This window comes from Spinacia oleracea, chromosome 3 (assembly GCF_020520425.1).
Source record: "Spinacia oleracea cultivar Varoflay chromosome 3, BTI_SOV_V1, whole genome shotgun sequence".
NCBI classification, from domain to species: Eukaryota; Viridiplantae; Streptophyta; class Magnoliopsida; order Caryophyllales; family Amaranthaceae; genus Spinacia; species Spinacia oleracea.
In genome coordinates, this window is record NC_079489.1 from 17,869,136 (window position 1) to 17,895,528 (window position 26,393).

The following is a 26,393-nucleotide window of genomic DNA, read 5'->3' on the forward strand; positions in this document are numbered from 1 at the left end:
TATATCTCTTTGTTCCTCACATTTCAATCTCCTGTAAATCGATTTTTCATGTTTTAATTAACAAGCGAGTGGACGGCGATGTCGCAGCAGTTGTAGCTTGTACGAGACACCGTGTCGAAGAGATCCAATAATCGAGAATCGATCTTGATGCTTTGCTTGACTTCTCTATTGGTGAACTTGTCAAGATTTTCCCTGCTTTATTCGTAGAAAGCTAAGTGTAATGGTTTTCTTCTTCTTTTCTTTTGTTTCATCGATTAATGCCTAGATTTAATTGATCTAGTTCTTTAGAAACTAGGGTTTTAATTGTGTTGAAATTGAATTGCTTTGAGGCTAGAGACAGTTTATATGTGCTTGGTTGAAGTTAAGAAATCTTTGAAGCCTTTAGATTCGTGCTCCATGCCTGTTCTTTTTGGTACATTGTTGATTTTGCCCTGTTGATTGTATTGCTTGCTTTTTATGGAATCCAGATTTTGATCTGCTAATGCTCAAATTAGAGAGTTTGGGGAAATTGTTTATTGAATCCATTATTCATGTGGAGATGTGAAATTATCAGGTGTTTATGATAATTCGAATAGGTTAGGTTTTGGTCTATAATTATCTAAATTTGCAATTGTGGCCTTGTGAGGGGTTTCGTGGAATTAGAAATTTAGAAGTGTATTAGCTTAGCTACACACCAATTGTTCGAAAAATTCCTAAATGAAATTTATGATATCATGTGAATTTTCACAACCACATAAACTACATTGCGCACCCGATTGTCACAAAATACGATTATGCCTTAACAGAAACTTTGAGATTTTTCTAGTTGAAATTTGTTTCTAATGATTAATGACTATCACAAAACATAAATTCTTGACATTTTTGAAGTTAAAATCAGAACTTTAGGCTAACATAGTTGTTAATTTGGACCATTCATTCTTCTTTCATTACCTTTGACAAACTAGTGGATTTGACTCATAGTAATTGATTCCAACTTTGGCGTAACTAGCAGGTGGGGATGCATATTTCATATGATCCTCATGCACATATATACATGGATTCTGAATGCCCGTTTCAGGATATTTTTAAAGCTTGCAAATGTTAAATGTCTGCTACATTATTGGTAAGTCCAACCATTCTATGCAATATCTTACAAAAAACACACGCAAGATGATGCATCTCTCAAATTTATTTGACTATAGTCTTTGTCGTGTCTTCAATTTTATTAATTTTACAATTATACATGAAGAAAGTATCTTTTGGAACTATCTGTAACGGGGAACTGTTGAGTTCATTTTGTTTTAGATTTTGACCATAGCTTTTTAAATGGATGATTTCCCCTTGATGTCTTTTTGTCAATCGTAAAACTGATTACCAACATGTTGTACAGTCTGTTTCAGTGTTTCTTTTTCCATCTTTAACTGCCAGCAGGGTCTGAAGGTCAATAGATTCAACACTTAAGATAATGTTTTACATAATTGAAGTGGGGGGTTAGAAAGAGAGCATTCTTGTCAGTTTATCCTCAATTTCTTTTGTTTTATCTCTCACTCAGCTTGTTTGTCAAGGAAACATCCCTCCCCTTTCCTAGCTTGTTTTTATATAAATATCTTTAAAAACTAAGTAGAATTTTTTATGATCTGAACCCTTGAAACTGCCAGTAAGTGGATATGTAACAGATTTACATTGTCTCAGCACATTAGTGAGTACTATTTAATTTCTTATGCTTACCACTTATACCATGTTGGATGATAATATTTCTTATTTAGAAAGATCAGAGTAGTATTTGCAGCGCATCGTAATTGAGAGTGCAGTAACCGTACCTAATGCTTAAGCGCTGAAACATTAGATGGTCTGAAAACTAAGGCAGACATATAGTGTGGGCTAAGCCATAGATGTTTGGTTATATGCTTCATTATATGTTCTTTGTTTCTCTCATTTTTTTCCTTCAGCGACATTGATTTTTTCCCTTTTCTGTTCCCATAATAGTTATGTTAGTAACCATTTGCTCTTCTATCTATTTTGTTTTTACTACTGTCAACATATTCTCTTACAGTTACCCAATTCTAATTGTTGTTTATAATAATTCACATTATTATGTGTGAATATAATTACCAAGTAAGATTGTAAAGTAAGGATTTTTTTTTGACAAATTTGCCTCTTTTTACTATCTAATATTGTCAAAATTTACGCAGGGGGCTTATAAAATTTAGCATTCTCAACTGAAACGATGTTAAGAAAATAGAAAAGAATCCAAAAGTTGGGTAGAACCGTAGAAGTAACCACATTATTTCATTTGTATACTATGGCTGTTACAGTCTCAAAGGTTATACATAGTTTTATCTAGACTAACGTGTTTTGTTTTCGAATGAGTATAACATAAGTAGGAAAATGTTATTCCCTTGTCAGTGTAATTAAAGAATTATAGAGTTTTGATTGTTGTTACTGTAATTACACTCTTGTAATGCTGTTAGATTTTTGTCTAAAGGTGGTTTTAGATTGTAGGCAATTAAGTAAGATCACTCTCTTAAATTATAATAACATGGTCTATTCAATGATAGATTAGGCAGGACAACCTTAGTTGGGTGTACCTGATTTGAGTTAATTGAGTTTGACCTGTCATGTGAATTGTGGGAGAGATTGATTCCAATTGAAGAACTTAGGCTGCTTTGGTAAACTGGTAGCTATTGTTTGTTTTTTGTAGTGTGGTGGGTCTCTTCCTTTGTAAATCATCTTTGTTACAATTGTACATATATTACTTATATAAAAAAAAGGAGTGGAACTTAGAAAGAACTCAAACATAAACTAGCAACTTGAGGCTACCTATCTTGGAGATAGTGACTTTACGTCATAAGTGTCAATAAGGCAGTTTGTTCTTTGTTGAGGCTTTACCTGTTTTGTTAACAATTATAGAACAATGCATTTGTTTAACTACTAATTTTTCTACTTATTACAGTTTTTTGAAGAAACTTATTCATCGGAAAATGTGGATGAGGTTAGTAACCTACGGGTCGAGTATTTGCTCAAGCAAGAAGCGGATGGAAAAGGATTTTATACAGAGAGAGAAATACCCCTTGAGAGAGAAATACCTTGACCATTACCCTTTATCAACAAAAACCTAGAATCCATGGAGGAGGAGACGCCGTCTCCTTCCTCACCTCAAGATGAATGCATGCAGGATTTGAATTCCAATCATATGGACAATACGAATAAACAGCAGGAGATCCACATGCTTCCTATGCAATCGTTATCAACCAAGGTAAGTCGTATTTCCTTTCGTGATGCAGTATCAAAATCATCTCAATGGTTTGATCAGGCTAAAAATATCATTCAATCTTCTAAGGATTGGAACGATGAGGAGGAAAACATACCACCAGATAGTAATCTTGTGGTGAGTTTTGATAGAAATACTTTAGACAAATTGAGATCACCATGGAAATTAACCTTGATGGGCAAATGTTTAGGAATTAATGTTAAATTGGCCTACATGGATTCTAGGGTCAGATCCATGTGGAGAATCAAAGGATCTATGGAAACCATTGATGTAGGAAAGGGAGTTTTCTTTTTCAGATTCACCTTGGAAGAAGACTATGAAAGAGCATTATTTGGAGGACCATGGTTTATTTTGGACCATTACTTAATGTTAACTAAGTGGAAACCTAATTTCCGTTCATCTGTTAACAATTTTGATAAAATTATGATCTGGGCTAGATTTCCAGAACTACCCATAGAATATTATGATAAGGATGCTTTATTTAGTATTGCTAAATTAGTGGGTAATCCTATAAGGGTCGACTATGCTACGGATAAATTAACTAGGGCCAAATATGCTAGGGTGTGCGTTGAAATACACTTGGAAAAACCATTAATTACAAAAGTTTGGGTGGGAGGAGATTGGCAAAAAATTTCTTACGAGAATATTGATACGCTGTGTTTTTTATGCGGGAAAATAGGTCACGTTAAGCAATTTTGTAATCTCGGAAGCACTTGCTTTCCAGATAAGAATAATGAGACCGACAATAATAGTCATATTAAGGAAAATACGGTTAAGCCTAATTCTAATGCAAATCCAAATATAGAAACCATAAATAATAAGGGGGAGGATTTTGGGGATAATCAAGATTATGGCCCATGGACAATAGTTACGAATAAACGGAGTAATTATCATAGTAAGCATAAACTGGATAATTCCAGAGGAAGAAACCCAGGAGCAGCCTTTAATAACACTAGAATAAATGACTATGGAAAGAATAAATCTGTGACTTTTAATGGCTCGAAAAACTTTTCGGGTAATGTTCACCAACATGGGAAAGATAATCTCTTGGTTCCTTCTGCCCAATCAAAAAAATCCACTCAATATTCAGAAGAACAACAGCATCTTAATAATAATGAACAAAATATTTTACCCACCTCCCCAAGGAAAGTAGCTGAACAGAGTAAAGATATTAATCAACACGTGGATCAATTCTCAAAGCAAATGGAAGCATCTCCATTGGAGGACGACATTTTAAACCCTTCAACTCCCTCAGCTGCTGCTCTAATAAATACAGTTCTGAGTGGGCAAGGAAATTTCAATCTCTCTCCTCCTTTTCCATCTTTTAATTCGTCTTCTTCTTCCATTCCTCCCTTCCGTTCTGCTTCTTCACCTTCACCTTCTAGTTACAGTTCTCCCAATGGATCCAAACCAAACCCCCAAATCGACATGCATGGAATTAAACCAACTACCAATAACCACCTATCAGAGACGGCCGACCGATCAACGGAAGAGGAAAGATTATGGTCAAACACCGGTCACTACCCCACCGAAATTGCCGGACGATCCGTGGGAAATGAATCCACCACGAACTCTCAATCTCTTTCCAGCTTATCCAGACACTGCATGCAAGATAACCAAGGGTCAGAAATCAACCTGGGAGGAGCTGAGGAACAGCATCACAACTCTCAATTCGCTGAAGTATCAGGGAGAATCATCAACGACCCTCAACCTCAGCATCTCAGTGGACCCTCATTCTCCAATTTCGGTGGGACCAAGACTCCATGCAAATCGAAAGAGTTGGGAATTCAACCCTCCAAATCGAACTCAGATTACTCGCAGACAAACACTACAGCAGCTACCAAGAGGGGTTCTCATCACACCCTTGCATTCAGAAACACGAGGTCAAGACATGGGGCATCAAGATCGCCTTATAGCCATGTACGAGACGACGGAGGAGGTGGTGGGGCTGCAAGTGAAAGCAAAATATTGGAATCCACCGCTAGAACAAAGACAGATATTCACTTATATGACTCCGGTGAGATTGAAGGAAATTCATCGGACGGGAGTCCAGCAGTTTTGGAAGGATTGGGAGATTTACTTGATTCGCCAGTCTTGGAATCCTAATCATCCGATTCTGATCAATACAGCTCTTCCCAAACCCAATCCCCAAATGAAATTGTGTATTTGGAATGTTCGTGGAGCAAATAAGAATGTGTTTATGGATAATGCAAAGGATATTATTGCAAATCAACATCCGCAGATTTTTATCTTTCTGGAAACTAAAGCAGATGGGAGTAGGGCTAGAGAGGTGATGATGGAGTTAAACTTTCATGACTACAGGGTTGTGCGTCCAGTGAATACAAGGGGGGGTATTTGGGTTTTCTGGAGAAATACAGTTGATTTGGTTCTCTTCGACGCGGAATACCATCATTTTCATGCATTATTCCATTTCAAGAATTTGGGTAAGGAGGGCCTAGTCACTGCAATGCATGCACCTAGTAATCCAGCTAAAAGGGGCCAATTTTGGGATCAATTACGCTCTGATTTGCCCCCCCCTAATTCCCCATGGTTGGTTGTAGGGGATATGAATGAAGTTATTTCTCAATCTGAAAAGATGGGAGGGAGACCAGTTCGAGGAACGCAAGGCCGTAATCTGATCAACTTTATGGATGATGCGGGGCTGGTGGATATTGGCTATAATGGTTGTAAGTACACTTGGACTAATGCTAGAGATGGAATGGAGCTAATTCAGGAGCGACTGGACCGAGCTTTGGCCAATTCTCCATGGCTGGACAGTTTTCCTCATACTAAGGTTCATCATCTCCCTCGAATTCATTCTGATCATTCTCCAATTTTAGTTTCTTTGGATAATTGTGCTGTGAATGGCCCGTTCCCTTTTAGATGCAAAGAGGTGTGGTTATCTCATCCAAATTTTTCTGAGTATTTTGTTCAAAATTGGAAACCTCCTAACAATGACTTTTTAAATGGTAGGAATAGTTTTTTAAATACTATTCGTAACTGGAATCATAATATCTTTGGGAACCTTAATAAACAAAAAAGATCCATTATGGCTAGAATTGAAGGAATACAAATTGCTCTTAGTAAAAAGTACTCTCGGTTTCTTGTTAATTTAGAAGCTGATCTTTTGACTAATCTTAATGATATCTATAAAAAGGAGAGAATTATTTGGGCACAAAAGGCGGGTATTAATTGGCGTAAATATGCTGACTATAATACGAAATATTTTCATACTATAGCAAAAATTAAAAAATCAAAAGGAAAGATTTTAACCCTAAAAAATGATCAAAATGAATGGGTCTCTGATCAATTACTTTTAAAAAATATGGCTTCTTCTTATTTTCAGTGTCTTTTTACTTCTCAGCATATTCAGGGCAATTTTATTTTCAATAACAAAAGCAATCTAAAACTTACTGAGGAGGAAATCAGAGATCTATCCATCATGATTTCAATAGAGGAAGTTAGACATAATCTCTTTTCTATGGACCCTATTAAAACCCCTGGCCCGGATGGTATCCAACCAATTTTCTTCCAAAAACACTGGAACAATCTGGGAACAACCATTTATGATTTTTGTGTTTCCTGTTTTAGGAGTGGTTCAGTTCCTAAGGAGATCAATAAGTCCTATATAGCCCTAATTCCGAAAATTGCTAATCCATCCCTTATTACGGAATTTAGGCCCATAGGGCTTTGTAACACTATTTATAAATTAATCACAAAAATTATTTCTTCTAGAATCAAGTCTATTTTAAATCGGATTATTAGTCCTTTGCAATCTAGTTTTATCAAGGGACGAGGAATAGAGGATAATGTTATTTTGGTCAAAGAAATGGCTCATCATTTTCATAAAGCAAAAAAGAGGAATAAAATTATGGCGTTAAAATTGGATATTACGAAAGCTTATGATAGCTTAGAATGGGATTTCATAAGAGAAACTTTATTGTTTTTTAACTTCCCAAACCTTCTCATTAATCTGATCATGTCTTGTATTACCTCGTCTTCTATTTCTGTTCTTTGGAATGGAGAAATTTGTGATCCTTTCACTCCTTCCAGGGGAATTAGGCAAGGGGATCCTCTTTCTTCTTATATTTTTGTCCTTTGTTTGGATAGACTTTCTACTATGATTGAGGATTTGGTTAATCAGGGTCATTGGAAACCTATAGCTTTGACCAAAAATATTAAAATTTCTCATGTTTTTTATGCGGATGACGTTTTTCTTTTTAGTAATGCTTCGGTGGATAATATGAATGTAGTAATGTCTTTATTGGAACAATTTGGGAATATGTCAGGGTTAAAATTAAGTCTCACCAAATCAACTCTTATTTTTCCTAAATCCCTTAATCATAATATAAGAAGAGACATAGCTGGTAATTATGGCATTAAGATTTCTTCCTCTTTTGGTAAATATTTGGGGGTGGATATTAGACCTCATAAGCTAAGAATTAATAATTACAAAGGTCTGTTGGATAAAACGATGGATAGAATAAGAGGTTGGCAAGCTAAGCTTTTGAATATGGCTGGACGTTGTACTTTAATTAGATCAGTTCTTAGCTCTTTTCCTCTTTATGCCATGCAAACTTCTCTAATTCCTTCCAACATTACCTATGCTATTGAAAAATGTTGTAGAAAATTTCTTTGGAACAAGGTGGATAGAAGTAATTATATGGCAAGATTAGCTTGGGATAAAGTTACTCTTCCTACTAATGTTGGAGGGTTGGGAATTAGAAGATTGAAGGATTGGAATCTGGCGTTTATGGCAAAACTAGGATGGACTATTCTTGATAAACCAGATAAATTTTGGGTAAGAATTTTAAAGGAGAAGTATCTAAAGAAGTCAAACCTTTTAAACTCTATGCCTAACTACAATCAATCTCCCTTATGGAGAGATATCCTTAGGGGCAATCATATTCTTCAAAAGGGTTTAATCATAGGAATTGGTAATGGTAGGAACACTTCTATTTGGTATCATCATTGGGTAGGGGAAGCACCTCTTTATACCCTTGAGGATATTAAAATTCCAGAGTTGAAAGCCCATTGGTTTGTCAATAGAATCATTAGAAATGGAAAGTGGTATCTTGATGAGATTCAACATCTTCTTCCTACTCATATTAAGGATCTTATTCTAGCTTACCCCCTTTCAAATAATATGGATGAAGAGGATTTTATAAGATGGAAATACTCAAAAAATGGTGATTTTGATATTAAATCTGCTTATCATATTCAATTGCATGATCCTTCTCCTACTTCTTTTCCTAGCTTTCCTTGGAAAACTATCTGGAAAATAAAATGTCCTTACAAATACAAAATGCTTCTTTGGAATTGCTGTCATGAAATATTACCAGTAGCTGCTATTTTAAATCAAAGAATTCCAAATATTAGCCCTATCTGCTCTAGGTGCCAACATCAAAAAGAGGATCACTTACATCTTTTTAGGGATTGCCCCCAATCTAGTGTTCTGTGGTCCTTCATTTTTCAGAGGGTTTGGAACACTGAACATTTCCAGTTCTGTGCTTTTTATAATTCAAGTTGGAAGGATTGGATTCATTTCAATCTCCATAATTCTGCTTCTTGGAAAGTTATTTTTATTGTTGCTATTTGGCATATTTGGATCTCTAGAAACAAATCTGTTTTTGATCTCAAAATGAAAAGTGCTTTCTCTCTTTATAACTCTTTCTTTATAGACTGGAACTCTACTAACTTGGCTTTGCAGGGTAAAAGTACAGATATCAAAACGAATCTTCCCCCTATTAGGAAGCAGTGGATGCCACCTTTGGAAGGATATATGAAACTAAATATTGATGGTGCTTGGAAATCAGGAAATGTAGCAGGAGGAGGAGGTGTATTCAGAAGGCACACTGGCTCCTGGTTTGTTGGGTTCTCTACTAAATTTAGGGTTCATTCTCCTTTGGCTTCTGAACTCTATGCTTTGAGAGAGGGCCTAAAAATTGCAAAGAACTTCTTAATTGATAAGTTAGAAGTTGAAACAGATGCTTTGAATCTTAAGCTCCTTCTTGATAAGGTGAAAGATCATACTCATCATGAATTGGGTCCGGTTCTTCGAGAGGTTACTCAGCTTTTGGGAGAAAACTGGATCATTAGTTTCTCTCATATTCCAAAGACCTATAATAGAGTTGCTCATGCTTTGGCAGCTCACTCTTTGATTATGGTGGTGCAACATAAGCTTCATTACATCATTCCATCCTGTGCAAAAGAGGAATATGAAGGGGATTTTGAAAAAGCAAATCCAGCATATGCAGAGGAGATGAGAAGAAATGCCCGGGATCAAGTTCGGGCAATGTGCAATGCAAGAAAAGAAAATGCAGCAAAAAACAACAATATAGCTCAGGCTTCTTCAGCTACAGAAATTGTATTCGGTTCCATAGTCTCTACTATCAAACAGGTGATGCAGGAGAAGGATTCAGGAAAGGTTGGAAGCAATACTGATAAGGGTAAAGGAAAGGCTTTTGTTCCATTTGTTGTTGGTAGTTCAACAATTCCAAAGGATATAGAAATTGTTGAAGTTGAAGACGATGAGGAGATCAATTCTGTCACCAACAACTAATTGGATCTTTCTTTTGGTGCGACGCAGGCTTCACAAGGTTATATATGGCGTCTTTTTGGATGTATATAATCCTAGTTTTAAAGTATAAGTATTTTCGTAATATCGATTATGGTATTAGGATAGATAACGATTTTCATCCTCATTTTGATAGTCCTATCTTTTGCGGGCTTAAGGAAGATAGTTAGGAGGACAAGGATGATTTGCTCAGCTGATCTGATTTTTTTCTGGATCATGCTTGCTTTTGTTAGTATTAGGGTTTTTATCCCTAATTAATTAATATATATATATTTCGTCGGTTTGCGTTAAAAAAAAAAGAAGCGGATGAAGAAAACAAAGTTGATGGTATGAAAATAACTCCATAGTTTCGGTTTCAATTGTTAGTAAATTGGTGTGAATGATTATATTTTGGGACTGGTTTTGTTTTACATTTTCGGAAACTGTGATGTAAAGCTTTGACGTTTATGGATCTTTGACGTTATGGAAATTACAATTAATGTAAAAGCTTTTGTGTTTTGAGCATTACTTTTTTTTGGTAATATATGAATTATTATGAAATTGTTCTCAAATTATTACAAATTATATATTATAGCAGCAGGTTTGGTTTTATGGGTTTAATGCCTTCTAGTATCTATAGCATTGCAACCTAGCAGGTGTAATTTCAGGTTATATATGATGGTGTACGTATTTCGCAGCTCTTGAAGGTGTAATATATATTAATGTTGAATTGGTACATCTGGTGTATTCGCAGGTTCAAACCTGCTATTATTGATTATTTTTTTTGATTTTTTTTTTTGCAAAGAGACCCGTTAGGTATAAAAAGGGCTCTTTAGTTATAATAATAAAAAAATTCAAAGAGACCTCATATCTAACATATGGGGTCTTAATTTGTAAAATATTAAAATATTAAAAGTAACAAAGAGACCCCCTATCCTATATACGAGGTCTTAATTTTTTGAATTAAAAGAATAAAAAATTCAAAGAGACCTCTTATCTTACATATGAGATCTCAATATTTTTAACAAACAGATCCCATATCTCTAAAAAGGGGTCTCTTTCCCTTCTAAATTATTTTCGACCAAGTTTATATAAGAGACCTTCTTTCTTACGTGAGGGGTCTCTAGCTTTTAACAAACAGACCCCCTCTAAATGAGGGGGTTTCTTTATCAAAGAGACCTTTGAGATAGAGACCCCTTGAAAGGAGGTCTCTTATGCCATTTTGGAAGGGTCTCTTTGCCGTTTTTTGTAGTAGTGGCCTATTAAGTGATGTCTAATGACCACTATTATTTAATTATAACTCTGTCCTAGTCTCAAAATATAAACTTTGCTTTCATTTGAAAATAAAATACATATCTACTTTATATTATGCTAGTTGTAACATTTTTTGAAGAAAATTAGAAAATTAACTTTCGACCCACCTAATATAAAATGTTTGATCCGCCGCTGGATGTGAGATGGTGTTAGTGAATTGTACTTCGTATAATGTTAGTGGCACTTGTTGCTGATTTCTTTTACTACATATATTTATTAATCCTATGAACATTATTGATGAATTGCATATTTTTTTGTGTATGAAAATTAAAGAGAGATGATGAATGTTACGGTTTTAGGAGTGAAGATGAAAAAAATATCTGGGTGTTAGGGGTGAAGATGAAAAAGTATATGGGTAGCATGAATTTTTATAAATGATGAACAAGATGAATAAAGATGAGAGAGGTAGAACATATATAGGAGAAAGATGATACAGATGTGAGAAATTCGAATCATCCTGAAACATAAAGGAGAGTCTATGAATTTAATGTAGAGAGTTAGTGTTAGGTGTTAATTAGGGGTGAAGGAAGTATAAGAGGTACGGACATAAAAGTTAGTGGAAAGGGAAAAGTTATTAATCCCTCCGTCCCTTAATACTCGACCTGTTTTGACCGGATACGCTTGTCAATACACAATCACCCATTTCTTTAACTACAAATTATAAAAACTTATAAAAATATTATATTTTGAATACACATATTAAGATGAAGCCAACAATATATAATATACTAATATTTGTTTTCATATACTAGAAATAAAATAGGGTCAAAGTGAATTATGTGAATAGTGCAAAAAGTCAAAACAAGTCGAGTATTAAGGGACGGAGGGAGTAATTAAAGCAAACATATAGTTTGTTTTAATTTTTTTTTTACAAAATATGATAGAAGTGGGATCTGGTGGGAACCATTACATATAATGAGAATTGAGAACTAACCTCCACCCTTCGATCAATTCAATCCAATGTCCCTCATCTCACCCGACCAAAAAAAAAAAAGTAAGGGCGATAGAGTAATTTCACCAGCTTCGGAAAGGTGTATTGTGCTGATTTGACTTTTGAGATGTTGTTTTGTTTCAAAAGTTCTACCACCTTCCTTTGTGCTAATTTCACGATAACCGGGTTTTGTCAGTTTTTTTTGGCATATCAAGAAAGTTAAATCCTCACTTGTTTTTTTTTTTTTAGATTTAACTTTCTTTCTTTATTACGCGTGTCGATCAACATGTGACACCTAATAAAATACAGAGAGAATATAAGCTACTAACTTTCAATCACATAATTATACTTTTTAATCAAATAGTTATATTTTTTAATGTTGAAATCAACGAATTTACGCATATGACAATATCATAGGAGACATACTTCTAATTAGTCGCCAGTAAATAAGCAAATAACCAATATTTCTTTATTATTTACTGTGTAAATGAAAACAAAAATAATTCACGAGCTTATAATGATTGATTGTTATTATTCCCTCCGTCCTATAAGATTTTCCTTTAGTAATTTTTGGGTCAAATTTTGAAAACTATAATTATGATATGATTAACGTATAAGAAATAATATAATCATGTAGAATTTTATAGATTCGTTTCAATGTATATTTTTGAAATATTAAGTTTTTATACTCCGTAATTTTACACTTGTAAAATTAGATATATTTACATTTTAAATCGTACAATTGAGATCGTAAAAAGTCAAATAATACAATCTAGCTTTTAGGAACTTTAGCGAGCATTTTTACACGCAACCCCATTCCAAAGTAAGAATATTACGTACTTTCTCTATTCTTTTTTAAATGACACAATTATTTAGGCACGTTTGCCAATACACGATTTCAAACGTTAATATCTTTTATTATGGATAAGAAAAAATTATAAAAAGTTAATATTTAAAAAATATTTATTGAGACGGATCTAATAAGATCCCACACGACTATGTTTTTTCTTATGTATAAATCACAAAAGTAAGTCAAAGGAACATGTGTGAATAGTGTCGAAAGTACAATTGTGTCATGTAAATAAGAATGGAGGAAGTATTACTTATGCCCATTCCAAATTAGGAAAAAATTCTAAAGAGTACCTTCCTTTTTGGTCAAAACAGATAACAGACATTTCCAATTACTTTAGTTGTTCTTTATAACAAAAATACGAAATAGTACGATTTCGTTTAACAGGCTTATTTTGTCTAAACTATATTATCTGAACTTATTTGAATTTAACTAAATTTTACTGAACTTTAACTGAATTCATCTGAACTTAGTTGAACTTAATTAAACTTATCTGAAATAAACTTATTTGTACGTGAAAATATCTGGAAAAAACTAATTTTTTCTGAACTTATATTATCAGAACTTAGGCACTGTTTAACAACCACTTTCAGTCACCTTACTCTCTCCGTATTTAAATATGAGGTACACATGGTCGGGCACGGGTATTAAGGAAGAATAGTTGAATAAAAATAAAATAATAAAGCAAGTGGGTTTGGGGTAAATATTTTAATCAAATAAAATAAGTGGGGACCATTAAATTTTAGAGGGGTATGGGACTATGGGGTAGGGGGTTTATGAAATCTATACCTAGTATTTAAAAAGCAAAACCACATTGGATTAGATGACACGTGTCACCACATTTGATTAGATGACACGTGTTATCCATTGTTTCCTCCATTAATTTGGTTTTTTATTTTTTATTTTTTCTTTGTTGTTTGATATATTATGCAACTCCAACCGCCTCCCTCATACAACACCAATTCACCAATCTATTAATTCTGCATCTTCCACTCCATCTTCCCGATTAACACTCAATATTAATACACTATTTAATTTATATATATTTTTTCAACCTTCAAAATTTACCTCTATTTAAATCATTTATACTCTCTAAAATCACAAACTCAATAAAATTAGAACTTAAAAAATTCACTAAATAACCAATATACAACCGCCCGTTCTTTGAACGGGCTCAAAAGCTAGTTAATTGTATAATGTGGTAGTGGGGTTGGAGTATTATTTAATTACTCCCTCCGTCCCATAATTATAGTCCCGTTTGACCAAAAACACGAATTTTAAGAAAAATAGAATATAGTACATGAAAAAATGGAATAAAGTACAAATGATGATTGAATTGTTTGGAAAAGTGGATTAAAGTACATGTGAAAGAGAAATAATACATAGAAAAGTGGAATATAGTACATGGGTGGGGTTTTCAATACATTTTTAATTAATATAGTACATGAGAAAGTGGGGACCTTAATAGCAAATTTAAACAGGACTTTAATTTTGGGACGCCCGATTTAGAAAACAGGACTATAATTTTGGGACGGAAGGAGTAGATGGTTGGGTTGAAAAGTTACTAAAAATAGCAAGTGTATCTCCTGTTTAAATAGGGTCGAAAATGGTAAGCGTATCTTCTATTTAAATATGGAGGGAGTATATGATTAGCTGCTACTAATTTAAATCACTTTAAATAATTATGAGTGTTTGGCAAAGAGTTGAATAAAATTTAAGTGGATTAGTAGACTGGAATTGAAATGATAATAAAACTAACGTCTCACAATCAATCAGCTAGTAGCTGAAAATTTTCTTCTCTGTCATAGTACTTTGGCATTTTGTGATTCTGTGGTATGACTTTGATCGATTTTCCTTCAAGCTCATGTTGCGGTTAATGGCCTATATTTTTGTTTTATTTAATCCGTATTTATCTCGCTACGCTTGTTGTTTTGATATTTTGATCTGCTATTTATTATCCAAATTTACGTAGATCACATGGTTTTATTGGCAAAACTGATGAACTCTTATCCCAATTCTGTTGTTGTTTTAAACAAGTATTAATGGCCATATTTTCATTTGAAACAAAATAAGTTCTACGCTAATTTCTTCTTTGGTTTGGATATTAACACAGGAGAAAACATAGAATATCTTCATTTTTCTTCAACACTTATTTATTTTTCTTCAATTTCAGGTATAAACTAGTTGTATCAAATGGTTAACCTAAAAAGTACATTATCAATTTCAGGTGTTACCTTATCAGTTTCAGTTATTTTATCTGTTTCAGCTTGATTTAAGTTATGTTTATCTGAACTTATTTTATGGGAATAAGTTGAATTAAGTCGAACATAACAAAGACTTTTTTTTTCTTTTCGAGAAAAAAACATAACAGAGCCTAAATAGAGTAATAACGTCAAAAATGAAAAAAAAAAAAAAAAACCATTTTATATCTCAAATACTTATGTCTTAATTAAATTTTTGGAACCATATTAATTAATTTAATCTTAAAAAAGAAATCATAGGTTGGACATCGAGTAATAAGTCTTGTTTTGTCGGGATGTGTTGTATTTACCTATTTTTCATTTAACTAAACTTGTTGCGTTTTACTTTTTTAATACATACGGATTGTCGAGAGTCCACTAATGTTGAATATCTTGCTTATTCCGATCTTGGAGGTTGTTAACCAGAGTAGAAGAATCTGTTAAATTATGGTTATTGAGTCAATGGAGTAAGAAAGTGTTTGTTGCATCCCATTTAAACACGCTCGAGCCTCAGCATGAGATGTTGAATTATTCATTATTAAAGGGTTACAAAAATATTACTCCGTACTAATTTTTTTGATCAGTTTAAGCTTAGAAAGTGTTACTTTATGGTGTTACATAAGCTTAATTATGTACTAGGGTCTCATTTGTCATTCCACATAAATATCCCTCTTGAGTCTTTATAATTCTATAATCGGTATAGCATTAAAATGGGGTGTTGTTAAATGCAGAAATTTATTTCTTAACACAAAAATAGAAATGACCAAAATACCAAAAAAAAAAAATGTCAGCTTCTAATTCCCACCCAAAATGACGCTTTGCCAATTATTATTTTATTTTATTTTTTTTTTCTTTTACAAGAAGACCTATGTTGGGATTTGGGAAGGAAGAACGTTGTTAATGGCAGATGATATCAATCTCTTCGTATTAATCCCTTGGTTTTTGGACTTTATCATTTCAGAATCATAAAAAAACAGTTACAAATTTAAAACTCAATGATTTTGAAATTCTCATTATCATGTAGACCTAATAACTTCGACGACTGAAATTCTTCGTTTCACTAGAAATTGTATAGCTTGGAATTATAAGAATAGATGAAAAATAATCGCTCCTTGTATTAAAATTTCATTTACCAGATGTTTCTACTTTCTACCAAAAACAAGTAGGTATGTAGCAGGGATAATGATAAAAGGTTTCTATTTGTTTTTCTCTTTTAAATTCTAATAAGGATGCAAAGGGTATTTATGACATTTTTAGTTTTACAAAAAGAAAATGTTTTCTGCATTTAGAAGTTATGAATGAAAATGCAAACTATGTGGTATGGTATCAAAATGAAAAGGACAAATTATATTTTACTATTTTTTAAAATCGAAAAATTATTTTTTACCACCTAAAAAATATTAAAACTTTTTTTTTACCTTCTGAAAACGAAAAATTAAATGAAACTTTTGTGTGTGGCTACCTAATTCAATTTTTCTCCAAATTTTTACTCTCCCTATGTGATTTTCTTTAACTCTTTCACCCTTATCTCTTTACTTCAATTAAATTTTTTCAATTTTGTGAATTCGTGGTGGTGAAAAATTATGTGAATTAATGGAAGATAGGGAAGCGGAGGAAGAGAAAAGAGTTAAATACATGAAATCGTAGAAGAATACAACATATCAGAAATCTTATTGTTATTACATAACATTTTTATCTATTTTTTCAATTTTCAGGTGGTAAAAAACAAGTATTAAATGTTTCTTAAGTGGTAAAACACAATTTATAGTTTTTTAAGTGGTAAAAAACAAAATTTCAATTTTTTAAGTGATAAAAAATAATTTATCCAAATGAAAATATAGAATAGTATTATTTTGTAAGTATAATATTTCAAATCTATACCGATTATAGAACAAGACTTCCTCATCGCTTGGGGTGATAGAAACAAATTTCAATTTCAAAGTAACAACAAAGTACAATATTTTCATTTCAAGTACATCCACAAATAATTTTTTGAGGGAAACATCCACAATTAATTGAATGAATAAATTATATAAAATTAAATTTGGCTACAAAAATAAACTCCGTACCACGTGTAAAATATTTGTCGTCGATCACATTTGAAAATAAAAACAAAGTAGTGATGCAGTTAATGTCCAGCGCCACCTCCACTAGGTCCTGATGATAGTCGTTCTAACCAATAACCTACTATATAGTACCTGTCATTTACATAACCCAAACCATAGCCACCGCCTCGGTTACCATCATTTGATAATATCCTTATGGCATGCGTCCAAGTAGCAAGGCTAAAAAACGCTACCAATGTGATCAAGACAAAGGTCTTACAAAACTTGTAATTGTTCATCATTTTCTTTGAATGTGCAAACTGATCGATCTACTGATTTATAGAGACCTTTGAAATGGTATTTGGAGTTTATATGTTTATGAGAAAATCAAGTATTAATAGCGTGGATAGGTTGTTGGTAGTTCCACCTTTTGCTGAGGAAAATATGGAATTGACCTAGTACAATATCGTTAGGTAATACGGAGTACTCTGTAACTTTTTTTATTTACCAAGAATAAGTCTCGGTATTCTGTAATACTTGCAATAGTTACCTCTTTCGGACGTTTCAAAATACATTATTTGTAAATAGAGCTATCAGTTCTCAACCCAAACTGTCGGATGTGTTGTTAGTCCGATCGTTTGGACTCGAACTGTTATTTTCTCCGTTAGATGGAACCCGAAACACAATCCAATCTGATTATATTCAAAACGAGATTAAAATATGAAGCCCGACAACAAACCGTTTCACAGCAACCCGATCCATTTCAACCCGAACCGAATGGATCAGAAACCCGTTAATGACCTAACCGGTTTCAATCCGAACCGTTTCAACCTGAACTGTTTCAACCTCCAAAACCGTTTAATCCAAAATGTTTACAACTCGTTACCCGTTTAACTCAAACCGTTTACAACTTGTAACTCGTTTTATACCGCTACCGATCTTAAATTCTTAACACTTTTAAAAGTAAGTTATCGCTCTTGTCCCCTAATTAAGGTGTCAATATTATAATTATTAATCGTATTAAAAATTGTGATTTTAGTAATAACTTGATATCGTGGTTAATGCATGGTCAATGTTTATTCAGGTCAATTTAGCTCGGTTCAAATAACTTTGGTTCGGATGAAGTCGGGTCATAAATTATTTCGGTTTGAAATCGGGCCAACTTTGGGTACGGTTAGAATTGGTTGGGTTTAAAAAGATTTTGTATATATCGGTTTGATTTGGTTTGTATTGAGCTTGGTTTGGGTGTATGTCAGATTCGGGTACACTTTTGACCGGCTTACTTCGAATACAAGTCATGTCCGGATCGGCTACGTCTTGGATTCATGTCAAATACGTATTGGCGAGTCTAGGGTCCGGGTCAAGTTCGATAAGATGTACCTCAGATTCATGTCAAATACGAATTTAGTTTGCGGTTCAAGTTTAGATCTAATTAAGCTTGTATTAATTCTTGTGTTCTATTAACCAAATGACTCTCGGATTAAGTTCGCGATAGAAATTCATAATAGAGTCCGACCACAACGACCGAATTGATTTCTAGTTGTACCTCGTAAAAAAAAGACTTTTTTTTTAATAATATGCATGTTATTACATTCCCAAGCTAGCTGGTATCAAGTAAAGATGTGGCTGCACTATTGGTAAAAAATTAGATTACTTTATTATTTTAAGACTTCCTACGAAACAAAATATTTTCTAAACTTCTTTTACTTAACTCCAAGTTATTTAATATAAAAAGAATATAGAATAAATTTTCATATATCGAGATGGATTTAAATTTTTAATAGTTTGATTCGATTAACTTGAGTTAGGGAAATAAGTAAATTTGATGGGATTTGTGTTCAATCGGGTATATTTTATCTCGGGTGGCTTTCATTTATTGAGTTAAATCAAGTCGGGTTACTTTCGGATATCAGATTAAATCGGGTGTGATTGCCATTATGGAGGCTAATACCTAATACTAATGTATTACTGCATTAATTTTTTTTTGTAAAATCACTACTACAAAAATGTCATATAACAGCGTTAATTTAACAGCGCTTTTCACCCTAGTGCTGTTAAAGATATCAAATATAGCATATAACAGCGCTTAAGTTGTAAGCGCTGTCATATATGTACATACTATAGCGCTTTTGTTCTACGCGCCGTGGTATTTATGTACATACTATAGCACCTGTGATAAAAGCGCTGTCAAATAATATACGAATATTTTTTTTAAAAAAAAAACAATCTATCAAAATATAAAAGAACCTCCTTGAGTTTTTCTTCCCACGCTTCTCTCTACTCCGCAAAACTCTACTGTAAATACTTCCCTTCTCACAGCGAAACCACGACGGCGATTTCCCTTCTCACAGAGGCGTGCTTCCTTCTCACGGCGGCGTGCTGTCCTTCTCACGGTGAAACCCAAAGAGGCGTGCTTCCCTTCTCACGGCGAGAGTGAACAATCGAATTTGTAGGTATACTCCATAAACTTTAAGGGATTTTGCTGATTTATGTTTGAATTGTTCTTAATTTTGCATTTTATGTGTGCGGTTAGGGTTAATTCAATTTCTTGAATTGGTTTTGCGGGGAAGAGGGTTTGAATTCAATTACGATGGGTTTAATTAAGGGTTTTGGGAAAGAGGGTTTGAATTCAAATTGTTTGTTTGGGCTTTGTATCACTGTTGATTGGCGGGTGAACACCCAATTCTTGCTGTTCGGAGGTCCTCTAAGAAACAAAATGTCTGGAGCACGTTTTTCCGATTGGGTACCAGATGCATTGCTGCGTCTGCTCCTGTGGTTTTGTCCTGTAATATGCTATCTTATTACGTAGTATGACCTTTGATTTGTATTTAATTTAATGGCTTAGTTTACTTTCCTAACTAGGTCCTAATGTTTGTAACAGTGTTCTACCTCTGTGCTTAATGTTTATAACAGTGAGCAACTTTTGCACTAGGCCTTAACCTCTGTGCTTAATCAACCATTATTTCTACTTTGTGAAATTAATGATTGAAACGTTTTCTCATCAAACTTTGTGATTGCAGCTTTTTATTGCTTATTTTCTCTTTCCTATTCAAAACAGAAGAAGTCAAATATAGTAAGAATTTTGGAAGTTAAATTTTCCAGAAATATTAGGTTCTTTGAAGAAATACATGTATGAGTATTAGTATGAGTAGCAACAGCAACAATTGCAGTTTATGGAACATAAGGTATCAACTTGGGGAGTTTGAGATTATTTGAATTTGTTTCTTCTTGGCACAATAAGTGTTATAGCTGTAGTAAACCTTTATCTCTAATTTCTTATAGAAAGAGTGAAGACAGGGAATTTCGAAATGTTATTCTCCTGCGTGTTCTTCTTGCCTGTAGCCCCTTGGAGAAGTTGACCTTCCCAGCTCTTTAATATTTGCACTATTTTTTTAATCTATATTTTTGTTTTTGTTTTTGTGGGGGGTTGTCCAATGCATTCTATCCATTATAAAATGTGCCATAATTAGGTGGAATGTCTTTGTTCAGATTGACTGACCTTGTACTTTAGGTCATTAGGAGACTGCTACATCAAATAATTTGGTTGGTACTACTGAAGTGCTGGAAACTGGATAGTGGATACTATATCCATGTTATTTGTCGAATATTAATATCCTATCATATCCATTTAACATCTACAATTATTTGTGAGGGTAATGTGATTATATTGCCACCATATATTTTGTATCTTACATGGTTTATTGTTCGGGCAAGGGCTCCATTCTCATCTCATTTTCGACCATATCTATATACTTCCATTCTCTTTATTTTTATCCAAGGGGTTTGAACTCTAGACTTTTCAGCTGAAAGTTTAACATCAAATAAAGAGCTATTTTCTATAATGAAACTTTGTGAGGATGCAACTCCGTTTTGGGTCATATAAATGTTACTTTCACAGAGTCTGTGGACCTTGAATTTAGTCAAAAAGTTCCATGAGAAAAGATCTTCCATGTTATTATAAGAGATTCTTAGAATTTTCTGTATCTACTAATCTACTAAATCATGGTGATTCTTCCTTGAAATTCGTTTATTGAGTAAATTTCAGCTAGTAAATGACATCACCACTCGCATCATTCTCAGTTACACACACACAGACTGAGGGACAACCAAATCTATGCTGGTGAGTTTTATAAAAAGAAACATCATCGTGAGGTTTACGTGCTCACCCTCCCTTATATTTATTGCACACTAGATTTAGAAAAGAAAGGCTTCTAACTAATGTTTCAGTCCCTGGAAAGGCCTTTACCAGTAGTAGCTCTTTGCAGATTTATGCCCTCATTCTCCCTTTTATTTACTTTGTTTTATTTGACTAATTCTCACAAATATTCTATACTATCTTAGTAAGAAAGCCTTCATTCAAATATTCGTATATAAATATAAGTAAGATTATATATCATAATAACAAACTATCATTCAAATAATATTTTATGCTAAAAATAATAATAATAGTGAAAGCCTTCATAATTTATACACAATAAAAATATACCATATCACATAACTATCATATATTTAGCACACAAACAAGTCCAAAATCATTTTCTTAACGGAGTTTTATTTACTTTGTTTTTTTCTTTGGTAGTGTCCTTGCCAGGAAAACTGTGGATATTATGTGATGAGATTCATGAAGGAGATAATCTCACACAAGTGACTTCAAATTTCTGAAGTTGTAAGTCTTCTAATCTTAATCTTTGGAGTAAATGTTAATTAAATATGTTCAATTACCAAATGGTACTCTTGGGTAGTTGGTCTTGCAGTTGTGCGTATGTACGGATTTTCTCTAATGATTCTTTGTCCATACATGACTTGTTGTAGGACAGTCCAGAAACTGCTTGCTTATAATGAATAACTTGTTGTAGGACAGTTCATTTACACATGACTTGTTGTACTGAATTGCTGTAGGACCGTCCAGAAACTGCAGTCTTATATAAGTAGTCATCTATATAGATTAATTAAACTGTAATTAAACTAATTAGTCATCGATTTAGATTTATTAAACTAATTAGTCATCTATATAGTTCACTGGTTGTAATGACTTGCTATAGATAATTAGTATTTCATCATTCAACTTTACCATTTTAATAATCTGTTACCGATAATTAAGTCGAAAATGCAGTCTAAATAGATTAATTAGTTATTTTCTTACATTTGTAGTTGGCTGCATAGCTTGATGATTGACGGGAGCTGTGACAGTAGTGTAGCCAAGATGTTTTTTGTGAATATGTGATAGGAATATGTGTAGCCAACATGTTTCTTCTAAGATTTTCCACACCAATTGAGCCTTCCATGAACCATCAGCTTCTTTACTTTCAGATCCTTCGCAAAATTACCCACCCCCGTCAGCAAGCATATCCCCTCACCCCCGCTATATTTATATACGAATATTTAATACCTTGTTGTTTCGCAGTATTTTTCAGATTGCCAGTTTCCAAGTTACGATACAGAGCAGATTGACGAATTACGAACTCACTGGGTCCGCTATGTTGTTCAACAAATGTATAGTAGATAGATTACATTGAAGGAATTAGAAAACATAGAACTCCATTAATTAATGTGTTTTGTGTAGTTTAATGTTTGTGGGCTTATTTTAGAACATATTTATGTATTTAATTATATTATAGTGCCAATTGCAACATTCTTTTTATTGGAGTTTGGAATTAATATTTAACTAGTTAGTATGTTATTCATATGTGTTATTGTACAGGTCAATGAAATATATTGTACAGGCCAACGAAACATATTGTATAGGCCAACGAAATTATTTTTTAAAAAAAATAAAAAATACTTTAATAGCGTTTCTAAGACATCCGCTATTATAAAATAATTTAAAGTTGCCGGAAAAATCTTTAACAGCATACCTTTAATAGCGCTTATATTGTGCTGTAAAAGAATCATTTGAATTATCCTAAAGGGACCTTTAGCAGCGCTTATAGCAAGCGCTGTCAAATGTGCTTTTTTGTTTTAACAGCGAAGTGATTAACAGCGCTTGTAGAAGCGCTGTTAAAGGCTAAAACAAGCGCTGTTAAATAGATTTTTTTGTAGTAGTGAATAATTGGACTATTCGCAGCGCATACTACTTTTTTTGCCTTTTAAAAACCTCTTTTTTCAGCACCTAGGTACAATAAAACGCTGCGAATAGGTACTTTTTGCAACCCTCATGAAACCAGGTGCGTTGTAATTATTGACTTTTTTCAGCGTTTTTGTTCGTTGCAAATAGAAGTCCATTATTTGCATCCATCACAATTACAGCGGTAAAAAACGCTGCAAAAAGCCCTATTTGCCCGGGCTGCAAATAGGTTTTTTTCTACTAGTGGTTAAACCGAATCTAGTGTTTTTCGGGTCAGATTGATTGCGACAATTATCGGGTATAACCGATTTTTGAATTTCTATCGGATCAGATGCAAGTTCGGTTTGGTTAAAAGTTGTGGGATGCAAATCCGTTCCAGGTCTTGTCGCGTTGTTAATTAGCGGATCGAATTCAAGAGTTGATCAAATCATGGGTTAAATTTTTTGGATTGGTTAATTTGAGATCAATATTTCTCGGATATATTCGATTCAGATGTATGTTGGTTTCAGTCAGTTTCTAAGATCAATCACTTTTTAATTAACACCCCCATTCACAGGTTGAAGGCCATACCGCCACATGCGCAGGGGCAGATTAGGGGGGGTGGCGGGGGTCATGGCCCCCCATGATATGTTTAACTATTAAATATGAATTATAAAAGCACATGTCTAATATAGCTCAAGTGGTTATTTTCCTTAAAAATTAGGCAAAGTTGTCAAAAAGTACCTTCTTTTTACCTCACTTTGTGAACTAGTACCTTATTTGTTCAGTTTTGTCAAATAGTACCTTGAATTAAAAAACTGTATTAAAAATGGCACCTTAGAGTAACAATCCGGCCAAATTGTCAACTTTCCGGCCATTTACTCCGTTTGTTGGCATACTTTGAGTGGGAAAAATACGCGTGTGAACACTCTCTCAGCAATTAACCACATTCAAAATTTTGGTTGAGAATTCCAACGCTCTTTCTTCTTCCCATTTACTACACTGCTCTCATTACTTCACTCAACCACCATTTTCAGTAAAAATAAAACCTCAACTCTACAATTTATCTCTTTCATTCTGATTTTCCTTTCACAATATTGATAAACTTGTCATGATTCAACAAAAGACGATTCCAAACAGATAGGTAATCTGGATTACAAGTATAACCAGAATACATTTCCATTTGCAAAATCTCCTTAACACGAGAAATAGACTGATCCTTCATCCGAGAAATCAGATTACCAATAGCTCTTTTGCTGAAGCTCTGAAGGAGTGGGATATGAGATTATTGGTTGGTATTGTTGTTCTTATGAGATTGCTGGTTGTTTGTGTTGTTTTTATGATATTGTTGGTTGTAGTGTTGTTCCCACAAAAAAAAACCAGTTTATTTTCCTGCAAAAAACTTGAGATGGATATGAGATTGTTGGTTGGTAGTGTTTTTCTTAAAAGAGTTCGAGAGGCGCGTGATTTTTTGGTTTGTTTGTTTCACACGCACAATATTTTGGAGGGAAGCATGAGTCAATGGCCGAAAAGTTGACAATTTGGCCGGATTGTTTCTCTAAGGTGCCATTTTTAATGCAACTTTTTAATTCAAGGTATTATTTGACAAAACTGGACAAATAAGGTACTAGTTCACAAAGTGAGATAAAAAGAAGGTACTTTTTGTCAATTTTGCCTAAAAATTAGAGCTCCTTGGAGGTACAAGGTTTGATTCTTAACTCCCACAATTTTATACTTAGTTTTCTTTTTTTATTTTTATTTTTCAATGTTATAAAAAGGAAATTTTGTGAAACACTACCTTAATGTTTGGACGTTTTGTGAATTACTAACTTATAAAAACTTTTTTATATTTTCCTACCTTAAAAGTTTGATATGTTTGAGTAACACTACCTTGTAACAGAAAACGTTAAATATCTCCGTTTGTGGGCCCAAATCCCAACGACTCTATTTCATTTCTCTTTCTTCTTTCTCAGTCTCTGTTCTCTACTCCTCTTTCTCAATGTTTGTCCTCCCGTTTCTCAATCTCATTCTCTTTCTTAATCTTTGTAGAAGCAATATGTTTCCTAAAATCTTGTTCTAGTTTTTAAGAAAGTTCTAAACCCTTAAAACACAGTTATACCCCATGTAAAATATCCTAATTATGTGCAAGGTAGTCGCGAGATCAGCTTTGCTACTGAGTCAAGCGATATTCCCAAATTGAAATCCAAAAAGCCAGAAAAAATTTGTATCATCCTCAAGCGGAATAAAAAGCGTTTGATGCTTCAAGTAACCAAAATCAATATTTCATCCAGACACTAAACTGTCACACATTCGGCAGGTGAAAATGTAACAAATGTAGATATCACCCACAACATGGCTTAAGAGCAAACTCAGCTTTATCAAACTCAAGATACGGAGTAAGAAACAAATAGGTAAAAGAAGGAAGTCATGCATTTGACTAAACTCTGCCCCTTAACGCAACAGCCACAAGTATGTCACACATACCTGTCATATAAGACTCCTGGATTTAACTTCTCACAAATTCATTTTTGGTGCTTTCTATTGCCTAAACCCCTAAAGAGAAGCCGCAAATTCTATCAGGCACTCTTTCTTTCTACCTCGTATTTGGTATCTCAAATTCTCAATTTGGCTAGCACTAATCTCTCTTATTTTACAGAAGGTTCTCACCTTGGGGACAATATCCATCATCTGATAATGTCCATTCCAAGGAGCAGAAGTGTCAAGGGGAAATCTCATATGCTTTCTTGATAAGCCGCTGTTAACTGCAAAAAGTCCTCCATGATTGCAGGGGAAGCATTCATCTCTATAACAAACTCCCTGACCTTAGCATTCATCTCTATTCAGTGTCTGAGCAGAACAGGGGATATAGCAGAAAGGTCCCACATTTTGCCCATCCATATCTTCTTTTAGTTTGTGGCATCCATTCATCGCACTCTCGCTATTATCATGTGTGCAAGCAACGACTTTATCATCAATATTATAAATCTTCAAGACCTTAACCAAAGCATGATAGATCTCAGCATCACTACTTGGCTGTAGAAAACTGATTTAGTGGGTATTCGAGTGGGTCTTCTTCTACAAAGAATGAGAAATGGGAGGACAAACATTGAGGAAGAGGAGTAGAGAACAGAGACTGAGAAAGAAGAAAGAGGAAAGAGAAATGA

General features: G+C 33.7%; 1 protein-coding gene and 1 long non-coding RNA gene across 2 annotated transcripts; one reads left to right on the plus strand and one right to left on the minus strand.

The window, feature by feature from the left end:
• The first annotated feature begins 3,040 nt into the window (after positions 1 to 3,040).
• On the plus strand, positions 3,041 to 10,116 carry LOC110774848 (uncharacterized). Its single transcript, XM_056839293.1, has 2 exons — positions 3,041 to 3,235; positions 8,961 to 10,116. The coding sequence occupies exons 1-2, from the start codon at positions 3,104 to 3,106 to the stop codon at positions 9,810 to 9,812; spliced, it is 984 nt and encodes a 327-aa protein (XP_056695271.1). The 5' UTR covers positions 3,041 to 3,103; the 3' UTR covers positions 9,813 to 10,116.
• Positions 10,117 to 11,974: 1,858 nt separating this feature from the next.
• Positions 11,975 to 17,534, minus strand: LOC130470693 (uncharacterized). Its single transcript, XR_008931419.1, has 2 exons — positions 17,211 to 17,534; positions 11,975 to 12,346 (listed from the first exon to the last, which is right to left on the minus strand). It is a non-coding gene; the product is annotated as an uncharacterized lncRNA (long non-coding RNA).
• Positions 17,535 to 26,393: the final 8,859 nt, after the last annotated feature.